Below are 13,269 nucleotides of genomic sequence, written 5' to 3'. Positions count from 1 at the left end.
AGTGATCAGGCTAACTCTTCCACATTGACTGCCGTATAAACTGGCACTATGGGCGACGAATATGCCCCATCGTCCTCTCAACATGTTGTCCCTGAACTATCTCCAAGTGACACCCAGTCGTCGCATCCCTCACTTCAAGTGGTGCCACCCCAGATTTCTGTCACCGGAGATCGAACGGACCAAATCACTGGCCACGATCGGAATCATGAATCGGAGGGATCCCGCCTTCGGCCTCCCGGGGGCCATTCACGATCTCCCAGTAGTTCCAGAGATCCGAGGCAACTGGTATCCAGGGCCTCGCAACGCCTAACGCGGTTGTTTCGCAGGAGCCCAAGTCCCTATTCTGAACCACAGAATGTCTCGCCTCCCGAGGAATCTAGTCTGGCAACAACCACTCGTTCATCTCCCCATATTTCGAAGCTATCGTTATCTCAGCCCTCATCCCCAGATAATTCTCATTCAGCTCACCCAACACGCACCAATTACGGACCAAGTTTAGCCGTCCGTACGAAACTGAAGCGCGCAGATGTGGCCATCAACTTGCCTTCATCGGGGTCGCTGGCCGCCACGGTCCCTGTCAGCGATGGGACGAAAACAGTTATCAGCGCCACAAAATTTATGCTCCAAAACGCATCATCTGCTCTCAAAATATCCCCTATTCCATACGCCAGCCAAATTACAGACCTTCTTCTTACATTGCTCCAAGCATACGAGGTGTGTAACGTTTGATTTTGTCGAAGTTAGTGATCGGATGTCGCTTACATTTTGTTTCTATCCGACCAGACTTTTGATAGCAATAATGAAAGTCTCGAGGGCTTTATCGATGACATCAGGAAGGCTTACACCATCATCTTGCGGCCACTCGAACTGTATTCTGGCCAAATTCCTCGCGAATTGATTGCTCCGCTCAAAGAACTTCACTCGTACGTTGTATAGTACCTCTCCTTTGGTCACTCAGGGAATCTCCAAGCTAATTGATAGTGCATTGCAAAAACAAACCGACCGCATCAAATCCCTCAAGAGTCGAGGGTCCGTAATGAGGTTCGTGACGGGGACAAATATCGCCAAGATTATAATCGACGTGAAGGAGGGTCTCAATAAGGCAATTGTTTCATTCTCGGTTTGTAAATTTTTCTTTCGAGCGTTGAATGTTGGCCGGCTCAATGACTTTACAGGCGGAGGCAACGACGTTGAACCTCCTTCAGACAATTCAGTCATCGATACAATGTTCGTCTATACATTCCTTAAAACTCCCCCCGCTAACACACTTCCAGCGGAGCTGTCGAGGCTGAAGCCCGCCCCTGCCGAGCACATTCATGTGAAGAGCAAGTCAAAGTGCCTCCCAACCACACAAACCAAGACACGGAAATTAATTCTCGATCATCTGGAAGACGCCAAGAACCGATTCGTCTGGTTACGGGGATCTCCTGGGACGGGGAAGACTGCTATAGCTATGAGTGTTGCATCCACCCTCAAAATGCAAGGCACTCTGGCAGCCTCCTTTTTTTGGGATAAAAACCAGACTGGATTGGGCCTTGATTCTACTAAACAGTTCCCATCCACGCTTGCACATCAACTCGCACGCTTCAATGAGGACTTCAAGATGTCACTTGTTAGGTGCCTTCGGCAGCCCGATCTGGAATTTGTTCAGGATCTGCCTCTGGACAAGCAAATGGAGTCTCTTGTTCTCGAGCCTATGTATAATCTTACCGTGGTACTGCCAGGTCGCCCTGTCATTGTCCTCGATGGCTTGGACGAGTGTGGAGATCTAGAAGCACTCAAACATCTGATGGAGCTTGTCCTTATCCTTGAAGGGTTGCCAGCCACATTTGCAGTATTCGTCAGCTGTCGTCCGGAGTCAGTGGTTATGTCAGCTTGGGCTGAAGCTCGGGAACGGGGCCTTGTCATACCATGTGAAGATCTGGACACAAATATGGAGGAGAAGTACCACACAATCCACTGCATGGTGGAGGATGGCCTTCGAGATTGTATCAAGAAGTCTCAGTGGAAACCTTCGAAGGAAGATCTCCATGCTTTTACTTTGGCTTGTCATGGATTGCCTGTTATGGCCTCAATCCGAATTCGTGATGTCATGTGGTGGACTGAGCATGGCCGCACCCTGCAGAGGGAGTTTCAGGACTTGCTCAATCTTGTTGAGGCACCCATGGATCTGAACTCGGAGTACTTGCGAATACTCCGAAGAGCCTATATGCGTGGTTCATCTGCAGTTCCCCTGGATATAGCCAAGATGTATCACCTGTTGGTTGGAACAATTATTGCGGCACGTACACCCCTGAGTGTATATTCTATGTCGCAGCTTTTAGGGATTCCCATGGATGAGGCCCAAGCCACATTACAACCGATCAGCTCAATCATTGAACTTCCCTTGGAGGACATGGGTGTCAAATTCTATCATGCAACGGCACAAGAATTCATAACAGGGAATCCAATTGGTGATGAAAATGACAAAATATTTTTTATCAATGACAAGAAAGGATATTTTCTTGGACCACTACTCCTTCAAATTCTCAATAATTGTTGCAAGGAGAATATACCCACTGACCCTCTCAGTGACAAAAAAAAATGGGTGGATTTTAAATTGAAGTGGGAACAACCCAAACACATCCAATATGTCATTGAGAACATACGCTTCCACCTGGACCCAGCAAAACTCTTCTCACAAGAGTCCAATAACAATGAATTGCAGAACAAATTCAATTCCTTCCTTACACAAAACCTTCTTACATACTTGCACATGGGAGGGGACCTTCAAGGATTTGATGAATTCAATGTAAGTCTGAGCCAGCTTGTATTACATTTGAATGATGTGACATTGCTTGTGATAGGATCATGATGTAGTTGGACTCCAACAAGAAAGTGCAGCAATATGTTGGGGGATCCATCAATGGTTGCTCCATCGATCTATGTCTCTCCTCTTCCCACCCAAATCATCTCTTTATAAGCTGTATGGCCACCTTTCTGAACCTGTTCAGAGCTTCAGTATTTCTGGCGAGATTTCCAACCACTTGATTCCATTGAGCAAGGCTTTGCTTAATACCCAAAACCTTATGGAGGCAAAATTAGATGGACTGCCAAAGGATAACAAGCAGGGCAGTGGAGTGATCAATTATGAAGCTGAATTCCAAGAATTGGATGTCCGTAATGGTATTGTGACATGTGCAGCCCTCTCAAGAGATGGTCGATATGTTGCACTTGGGCTTGGTAGTGGTGTTATTGAGATTGCTGATATTGATGATCAGTGTACAATCTCTCAGTTCCAGAATCACCCACCCAATCCACCAGCATGGATTGAGTTTATCCATGATGGTCATTGTATTGCTACTGAGGATGTTGATGGGAACATCAGTATCTATGGCCATGGTGTGCCTCCTCTGAAACTTGGCACTCTCCCCACAGGTGCCTATCCTGCTGTGACTGCAGTCTCAGCTAGTGGATTCTTTATTGTACGAGTTCTACGGGATCCTGGAAAGCCTTGGTACAATAACATGACATGTCTACACATTTTAGGTGACCTGCACATTCAGTCCCTTGCCTCTCCTTCCAACTCTTCCTTTCCATCCTCCCAATCCAATTCCAAGCTAGCCTTTCCTGAGCGTCACACAATTGCATTTTCTCCAGGGGCACAATACATTGCAGCCTTTGATGGACACAGTGCTTTCACCTGGTCAACGGAATCGTGTGAGTTTATTGCACATTATGATGTACAAGGAGATGATTCTTGGATTATAAATCCTGGCATGGCCCCTACTTGCCCATATGACATCCCTCAACCAGTATCTACTTGTCCCACTCTTCCATTGGCAGGTGAAACAGTCTATGCACATCATTCCTGGGTGGATGCAGGGCTTGACTCAGACAAGTCTTGGATCAAGCATCCATTTTTCCACCACTTGCCGCACCAGGAAAGGGGCTATTCATTTGCTGCAGGAAGGGCCCCACTAGTCCATGATTCCCATTCCTGGCTAAGAGTATGGTTCAATGGTGGCCCACAACTTGCTGTCCCAGATAGGTATCGCCCAGTTTCTGTCAAGGCAAACAGTGCCCATGGCATAGAACCCTGGTATGGTGATCGAGTGATCAATCATATCAATCACTTCTACCATCCTCAGTCCAGCAAGGATGGTACTCGATTTCTGCTCCAGGGTAAGATGAAAGCTCCCATTGTTGTTGATATGGGCCAAGCTGCTTGGTACCCAAGCACTGTGCTTGATTATGATTTCTCAGCCTAGACATTATTCTCCTTGCAGGAAATTTCTTCTCCATGACACACAAGACAATTCTACTTCTGAACCATCTCTAATATTGATTATTTTAGTGTTTCACTTTGTACAGGATCTCACATTCACCATCTCCTGTACACTTTAACTTGACAATTGTTCAAGTGTGATCTCAACAATGACCTTCTAGTGTCTGCATGTCCTGATTAAAACACAAGAATTATTGTGGAAAGGAACAAGCTAACTGAAAGAAGATCCTTCCCTCAAATTGGGTGGTTGTCATATCCATGTATCCATAGTACCCTTCCAGCCCTTCCATCACCACTCTGGGCCTCTCAATCCTCTGTACCTACCCTCCATACTTTGGGGGTCCAAAACTATGTAGGTGGCATAGGTAATATATTAAATTAGAGGGGTGGTGAAGGTGATTACAGGAATGGAGGTATGGAGGATAGTACAGAGGATAGTATTATGGCTCCTAGTGGATTGGATCAGAATCCACAGATTTTAGAGGTTTGAAACAACATCTGTATCCAAGCAGTTAGAAATCTGCAGATATGCAGATCAACTGCAGATTGTAGATCTATTGGTGGAGAACTGATGGAAATATGGGGAAAATGGTGGAAAACTTGGAGGTCAAATGCCTAATTTGGAAATAACAGGCCTGGGTGGTCAAATACGCAGATAATCCACCCATCTGCAGATTAGAAACTGCAGATATTATCCTCCAAAAGCCAAATCCACATCCATGGATTGTTGGATAAACCTGTGGATATCCAAGGGTTATCTGATCCATGAGGAGCCCTAGATAGTATGGACTGGAAGGGAATGGAAGGGAATGGAGGGTAGTATTGATACATGGATTTGACACTTACCCACAATGCCATCACCTCACCAGAGCTGTTAGAAGGGGAGGATTTGGATGGTTCCAGAAGAAGAATAGGAGATAAGCATGAAGACCTTGGCCTCAGCAACTTGGAAGGGAGTGCTTACTCTTTGTCTAAAGGGGTCCTTAATTTCAGGGCTGACGAAGTAAGTCTTGAGGTGTGAACTAGGACCAAATGGTGAACTGAACCATACTGAAACTGAACCCGTGGTTCAGTTCTGGTTCTCTAAGTTGGGAGGATATTATGAACTGGTTCGAACTGAACCAAACCACAGAACCATTGAAGGATTGTAGCCTCAACCATGATGTTGAAAGATATTGTGCATACATTCATCAAGTTTTGTTCATGGCTTGTCAGGGCACACCCCACCTGACCCCACGCTGCACCGCCCTACTCCGCTCCCCCCCCTATCACTCCCCGTTTCCCCTTTTCCCTTTTCTTCTTTCTTTCTATTTCTGTTCCACAGTCGACTTCCCTTTCTCTATGTATCACTGCACACCTAACCCCGCTCCCCCGATCGCCACACCTGCTGCGCGCATTCCCACTCACAGAGCGGCACACCTCCGGGATCTCCTGCAGAGATACCCATGGAAGTGTGGCTGTGTGTGGAGGTGACGTGGCTCCTCCCACGTGACCCCAACCGCATGTATATAATAGTGCCTGGGGTGGGAATAGAAGAAGCCGCCTTCTTCTCAACTTCCCACTTCAGACTAAGTGGTTGGGGACGCTCACCCCACAATGGGACCACCGCTATGCATAGCTGACATCTGTCCCATTGAGTCCCTCATGCTGGGACCTCGCTGCTTTCAGAGCTGTCCCTGACAGCAGAAGAAGGCTTTAACCTCATTTCCCCCGCCTCCCCCATCTCCCCTGCTATGGTGACTGAAGAGCAGTATGACGAGCTGCCATCCTGATTCCAAGAGCTCCAGGCCATCGTAGAGAGCCAAGACCAGAACCAACCCCCAGCTGCGCCCGCACCGGCACCCACACCCACCCCCAGACCCAAACCGCCTAAAGTTGCCCCCCCCCACCCCCTTCTCTGGAGCAACTGAAGACCTTGACTGCTTCAAGGCTGAATGTGGCATCTACTTCCATGTTCGGGTGGCAGAGTTTCCTGGTGCCCTCTCCCAGATCCTCTTTGTCCTGTCTTACATGAAGGGAGGGACTGCAGGAGCATGGGCGATGCAGCATACCATTGTGCTGCTGACAACAGGCTCCCCCGGGCTTACCATGGACAAGTTCAACATGGAGCTCGATGCCATGTTCCAAGACCCGAACTGCAAAGCCACAGCCAGGCAGAAGCTGGCCACCTTGCGACAAGGCACCGACTCTGTGGACAAGGTCATCCAAGAGTTCGAGATCCTCGGCCCCACCTTGTGGCTAGGAGACGTAGGGATAGTAGACCGCTTTGAACAGGCGATCAACTCCCAACTCCAAGAAAGCATCTACCGCCTCCGCCCCATGCCAACTACCTGGGCCAAGTGGAAATGCGAGGCCACCTTCCTTGACGACCAGTGGTGACACTTCCAGGCAACCCAGCCCCACTTGCCCCCAGTCAGGCCCCAGTTCCCACCTGCAAGACTCCCACTCCCTACCACCTTCCTGCAAGCCCACTCAGCCCCTGCACTGCCACGCCCCCAACCCACTGCTGCACTGCAGCCTCCTGCAGCCCACCCTGCAGTGGGGGGAGGGCTGCAACCTATGGACCTCGACTGCTTGAGGATAGACCAAAGACAAAACGGCCTCTGCTACAATTGCAACACACCAGGGCACATCGTGCAGGACTGCCCACAGCCAAAAACCCACCAAGCCAGATGGATGCACCCAGAGGACCTCAGGGCACTCATGGAGGGGCTGAGAAGGCAACTGGTGGATGAGCCAGGGATGGAGACGGATGGAGGAGAAGTGCAGGAGGTAGAAGCCCAAGAGGATTTTCAGGAAGGCATCCGGTGAGGGATGCACCCTGGCCACCTGTAGGCAATAGTACTAGCTCATGTAGATACCGTGATGTGCCTAAGCCAGTGCCGACGTCCAAATTCCACCAAGTCATCGCCAAGAAAAAGAGGAAAACTGTGTCCTCAATCAGTAAGGACAGAGAAACACCAAGTGCAGCGCCGGAAGTAGTGGTCCCGCCACCTGCCATCTACGTGCTGTCCAAGCAACCCCCCAGATCCCTCAACCTAGCTGTAAAGCTGACTGTGTTATGGAAATGGGATTTTCCCATTTTTAGCCTCTTATGGGCTCTATGCAGTATAATATCACGTGACATGTAAATAATAACAACTTAACCAACTATTATCACCCAAAACACCCGATGTCCATGTTATTGTAAACCCCACTGTTACAACATCTGTTACATTAATTGTAACATCTTCTCAATGTCACGGCCCCCTCCTGCACCCAGATGCTATAGAAATGGGCCAATTAGGCCCCATTTTTATAACAGCCCTGACCTCCCTCGCCACTGTCTCTGTGTCGGCCCTCCTGGACTCAGGGGCCACTGGGAACTTCATAAGCCCCGAGTTTGTCAGAAAACACCGGCTTGAGACGACCCTGCTCCCCCAACCCATTCCTGTCCGCAACGTTGATGGGACCCCAAACAAGAATGGGGCCATAACTGAGGAACTAGAGGCCTGTCAGGGGACAGACCCTGGGTCTCCATGACCCCTCTCTCTATAGCCCACAGCCTAGTCTCAAGGCACAACTACTGTGGGTAAGAAAGTGAGAAGAAGGTTAACTTCTCACTTTCCCACAGTGGCCCCAATATGGCGAAAACTTCCGGGGATACCCGGAAGTCACATGAAGGTAGGATCCGGGGACCGGAGCATGCAGTGCAGGAAGCGCGCGCGGGAAGTGGAGTGGGTCCGGATGCGGGTCCGGGTCCGGGCTAAGTCAGGGTATGTGCCCTGACAAGGCCCTCCTGACATTCGGACGGCACACGGAGCGAGCCCACTTTGCCATCGCCAACCTCGGGCATGTCATATCCATGCATACCCGATCCCGAACTGACTCCCGGACCTCCATCTTCACCACCTCCGGAGTCCTACCCTATCTCCATCTGCTCCGATACTCACCTTGGACCGAACACCACACCTCTCACCACCCTCCTCCTACTCCTCCTCTCACTCCTCCTCTTACTCCTCATGACACCTCCACCCTTCCGTCACTCTCCTACCCTTCTCCCATCTGCTCCGATACTCACCTTCGGACCTGACACCTTTCCTCTCCTCCACTCCTCTCCCCTTTCCTCTCTCCTCTCTCTTCCCTCTGGCCCTCTTCTGCCGACCCTCCACCAAGTTACGACCTTCCGCTGCTGTCCCGTACCCCGTACTTGGGCACCGCTCGTACCTTCGCTCCGAGACTCCGTCATAGTTCCTACCTCGGACTTTGACTCCACCTTGGCTTTAGTCCATTGCATTGGTGACCTCATACTACGTAAACACCATTGTCAATATTCCTTGGACTTTCAACCCCACCTCCGTAACCTCCGTAACCTCCGAGCTCCATGGATCATCTTCGGCACTTTCGCTGCTTGTAATGTATCTTCCGCGTTTTCCCCTCATCCCTATTTGGACTGCTGCTTCTTCCCATTCTAGCCAGTTAGTCATCATCCCCACTTCACCTCACCCTCCTGCCCCTCTGGGCCTCGCCCTCCCTATCTCCTTTCGGATGTACCACAGGTTCTGCCCTATGACCTTCGGTATCGCTCTGCTTCCACCATCCCTTTGTTCCCATTCAGACGCCTTCATTACGATTCGGACCCCCTTTGTTTCCCTTGTGCTTTCGCCCCCTCCATTATATACCAGTGCTTGTACATACTCGTTTTAGTCCCTTAGTCTAAAATCGACCTGAAATGCCCCCTAGAGACTTCCTGCTCGCTGCCTATGAAATTAAGGACCAAATGGACAAACAGCAATGGCACAGCACTCCACTTGAGTCGCTGAGGCCAAGGTCCCTCCTTGCTAAGTCTCCGGTTCCCCTCCGGAATTGTCCGCCCTCGCCTAGTTCTAACAGGGTGGCAGTCCCTCATCATAGGACACTCGTGGTTGCTGCACCACAACCCAGAGGTAGACTAGACATGGCAAAAGGTCAGTATGTCCTGCTGCCCATCCTCCTGCCAGTCAGCACAAGAACACGCCGATTCGGACCCCATGGTGGAACCTGGGGATGGGATTTACGCTGCCATCATCCCTCCAGGGTGGGGACACGAACTAAGAGCGACCACGATGCTCTAGTTCCTCTGGGCTCATCTCCATCTGAACCACACCCATCACTCCACCATGTGGTCATGGCCATGCACTGCATCCAGACCTGCACCTGCATCTGGACTTCCGCCCGCATCTGTACCTCCACCCACCTCTGATGCTTCTGGTTGCCCTCCACACCCTGTGGTCAGGTCAACACTCCCACTCCCCTCAGGACCTCTGCTGGTCATCATGCTGTCCTTGTGACACTACTGACAGATCAACCTCTGTTTCACGGACTTGTGTCAGCACCGCACCAACCCTGCTTTCCAATTTGCGGACTTGTATCAGCACTGCATGCTGAACTCCACTTTTGCTCTGTGTCAGGGACAGCTCCGAAAGCGGCAAGGTCCCAGTGCGAGGGACTTGATGGGACAGATGTCGGCTATGCATAGCGGCGGTCCCATTGCAGGGTGAGCGTCCCCGACCACTTAGTCTGAAGTGGGAAGTTGTGTTATCATTAAAAGGCAGAAGCTACAGTACTTACCTGAAGTGGGAAGTTGAGAAGAAGGCTGCTTCTTCTATTCCCACCCCAGGCACTATTATATACATGCAGTTGGGGTTACGTGGGAGGAGCCACGTCATCTCTGCACACAGCAGGTGCGGCGATTGGGGGAGTGGGGTTAGGTGTGCAGTGATACATAGAGAAAGGGAAGTCGACCGTGGAATGGAAATAGAAAGAAAGTGTCATATCCATCCCCGGCCATCGACTGCCACCCCCTCCGATCCCTCTGGTCCACCTCCACTCCTTCTTCACTAACCTCGGAGCTCCTGTATTCTGCAATCACCTCGGTACCTGTCAGGGGATGACTCCCGGGTCCCCATGACCCTCCCCTATGGCCCACAGCCTCAGGTCTGGCCAGCCCTATCCAGGGCACAATCCTACTACTGTGGGTAAGAAGATGTAATAGATAGAAAGGCAAGTAAGATACAACTTGCCTACTGTGGGTAAGAAGATGAGAAGGAAGCTAACTTCTCATCTTCCCACAGTGGCCACCATATCAGGAAAACTTCCGGGAATATCCGGAAGTCACATGAAGGCAGGATCCGGGGCTGGATCATGTGGCACATGGAGCATGCAGCGTGGGAATGTGCATGGGAAATGTAGCGGGTCCGGATGCGGGTCCGGGTCCGGGCTAGTCAGGGTGTGTGCCCTGACAGTACCCCTCGATGGTCACCACCCCCTCTTTTCAATTTATTACCTACACCTCCCTAAGTACGGAGCCCCGAAGGCCTCCGGACAGCTCCAACGTCCGCTAGCGCACTCCCGCCTCCGCTGGGCAATACACTCACTTGCCCTGCAAGCCCACCTTCAGGCCTATCCCTCCTTTCCATTTCTGGGTTATCACCTACCATTCTGTTAACCCCGTAACCCGACTTGTCGGTAATATTCAATTGGCTAATGTCTAACCCCATTAGCTCTGCTCCGCTCAGCCCTGCCATTTGTGGGCCCACCCTCGTTGTAACTATATATATACTCAACTTGTACATAGGTTACACCTCAGTAATAAAATCGACTAGAGTTTACCCCCTTCAGTTCTGGTTGCCAGTTTAGTAAGTTAGGGCACGGATGTGTTACTTGGCACAGCGCTCCTGGCATAAGTCGCTGAGGCTGAAGCCCTCCACCACAGAGACACTCCTTTGTCTCAACCTGGTCTCTGACAGAAAGAAGAAAATGGAAAAGGGGAAATGGGGAGTGATAGCAGGGGGAGTGGAGTAGGGCAGCGTGGTGCAGGGTCAGGTGGGGTGTGCCCTGACATCACCCCCCCCTTAAGCCACTTCACCTCGAAGTGGCTGGTCAGTTCTCTCTTTCTCTTCCTGGGGCATGTGGGTGCATCCAATGGAACTCCTCAACTAGGTCTGAGGCGTGGGTTAGGTGGTCATGCATGTGCCATTGGTTTTCCGAGTGTGGCCAGCTGTCAGGGCCCGGCCTCGGACTCGGAGGCTCCCTGACCTCAACCCCTATCTGGCCTGTCCTCACACTATGCGGGGCATGAGATGTATAGTAAAAGAAAGGGAATATATACACTTGCCTATGCGGGGCATGAGATGAGAAGAAGGGTAAAGGTCTCATCTCCCCGCATGGTTGCTATATAAAGGAATGGGTCACATGCCCACAACTATACAGCTCCTAGAGTTGTGTAGTGTGACCCGGAGGGAACATCCAGGTGGCAGTGCCCAGTAAGTGTGGGAACGTTCTGGGCGAGTTGCTCGCCCAGAACTGTGGCTGTGACCCGTGGGAACATTCTGGGCAAGCTGCTCGCTCAGAAAGTTCCCACGCTATCCCGTGCGCGCGTGTACACAACACACAAAGGCAACAACAAGGCAACAGTCAAAGAATAAAAGGGGGTAAAGTAGGTGGGGAGTCCGGGGCACCCTAAGGCAGGGTGCTGAACCCTGACACCAGCCTGTATACTTTACCAGGTACCGGGGTTTTTGGCATAGCCACTTAGAGTCCAGGATTTTCTCAACTTTGTACTCTTCTCCATCTACGAGGTCTGGGCCTGGGCAGGGGTCGTGTCATATCCGTACAATCCCGACCTCCGCTCTGGGCTCCCGGAACTCTGAACCTGACTTCCAGAGTCCTACTTCCCTTCTGCCACCTCCTCCTTGCCGACTTCCAAGAGGTTATCCCACCTCCGGCTCCAACACCACCTTCAGTCCGACTCTGGAACATTCCGGGTCCGACCTCATCCTCAACACCTTCCAGACGAGCATGCAACACCTATGCTCCCGACTCCGGACCTCCGCTCCGGAATCCCGTTTGCGTCTCCATTTCCGGAACCTCCGGTCTTAGTTCCGACCTCGGACTTTGACCCCACCTCCGCTCATACCCATTGTATTGGTTAGCTCATTCCATTTAATTATGTTTGCCAATATTCCGGAGTTTAACTTCCGAGTTCGGACTTTCCGGACTTATGTTGGACCTTGCAACTATTGCATTGCTCCATTCAATTCCGCTATTCTCCCTCATTCCTATTTGGGCTGCTGCTTCCTTTCTATTCAGTCAGCTGGCCATTCCCCACTCCCATCCTCCTTCCTTCCTCCTTGGGCCTTGGCCCTTCACTCCTCCTTTGGGAAACACCATTGAGTCAAACACTTGACCCTCAGTGTTGTTCCTCCTTCCAGCTCCCTTTGTCTGCTTTCAGAGTACCCTTGCTCCTTTTGATTCCGGACCCCTCCTTATATACAATGTACATAGTAACTTGTAACCTCAGTCCGAAATCGACTTGATTTCCCCCCAAGAGACTTCCCCTCTGCTAGATCCGAAATTAGGGACCCCTAGGACAACCAGCAATGGCACAGCGCTCCACATGAGTCGCTGAGGCCAAGGTCCTTCCATGCTAAGTCTCCGATTCCACTCCGGAGTCGTCCGAATCCACCTCATCTAACAGGTCGGCGGGGCGTTCCGCGATCTCATCAGGGCAGTGCGGTCTGATGTTCGTCATGGATACGACTGGGTGAATCCCTCTTTGTTGGGTGGTGAGCCGGAGTTTGACAGTGGTGGGGGAGATGACTTTAATAATCGTGAAGGGGCTGGTCCATTTATGGTCCAGCTTCTTGTGAGGGTCGGCAACCAAGGTTGTGACTGCCCACAGTTTTGTGGCTGTGCTGGCTATCCCAAAAATGGCGGGACGTTTTCCTCTGCACACAATGAAGATAGTATGCAAATAAACATAGGATGTTGTTTGTAGTGACCTATATTAGTGCACCTTAGGTTTGCTTTTTCTCAAATGCGCTTCATTGTCGAGATATGGGTGAGAATCAGTTGAAAAAACACTAAAGATGGAGTTAATTTGAAAATCGACACCCAACAATACCTAGGTAAGGGTGACAGAATAAACTTTTGATTCAGGCGTAGGGGCTTGAGACTATTAGATGAAAGAGAATTTTTGCTTC

At 50.7% G+C, this 13,269-nt stretch overlaps 2 protein-coding genes across 2 annotated transcripts; both read left to right on the top strand.

Moving 5' to 3' along the window:
- Window positions 1–1,225: 1,225 nt before the first annotated feature.
- On the top strand, window positions 1,226–1,759 carry EI90DRAFT_2930661 (uncharacterized protein; the record flags this gene model as incomplete). The annotated part of the gene is made up of 1 exon (XM_039055024.1): window positions 1,226–1,759. A coding segment is annotated over one exon (534 nt), but the record flags the coding sequence as incomplete, so codon positions are not given.
- A 361-nt stretch (window positions 1,760–2,120) lies between these two features.
- Window positions 2,121–3,690, top strand: EI90DRAFT_1965133 (uncharacterized protein). The gene is made up of 4 exons (XM_039052381.1): window positions 2,121–2,259; window positions 2,318–2,791; window positions 2,847–3,464; window positions 3,529–3,690. The coding sequence occupies exons 2-4, from the start codon at window positions 2,333–2,335 to the stop codon at window positions 3,601–3,603; spliced, it is 1,152 nt and encodes a 383-aa protein (XP_038912770.1). The 5' UTR covers window positions 2,121–2,259; window positions 2,318–2,332; the 3' UTR covers window positions 3,604–3,690.
- The last annotated feature ends 9,579 nt before the right edge of the window (window positions 3,691–13,269 follow it).

The sequence above is a fragment of the Cantharellus anzutake genome (assembly GCF_015039405.1).
Source record: "Cantharellus anzutake strain C23 chromosome Unknown EI90scaffold_47, whole genome shotgun sequence".
NCBI lineage: Eukaryota > Fungi > Basidiomycota > Agaricomycetes > Cantharellales > Hydnaceae > Cantharellus > Cantharellus anzutake.
Note: the sequence above shows the minus strand (reverse complement) of the source record. Positions and strands in the feature narration are given on the sequence as shown.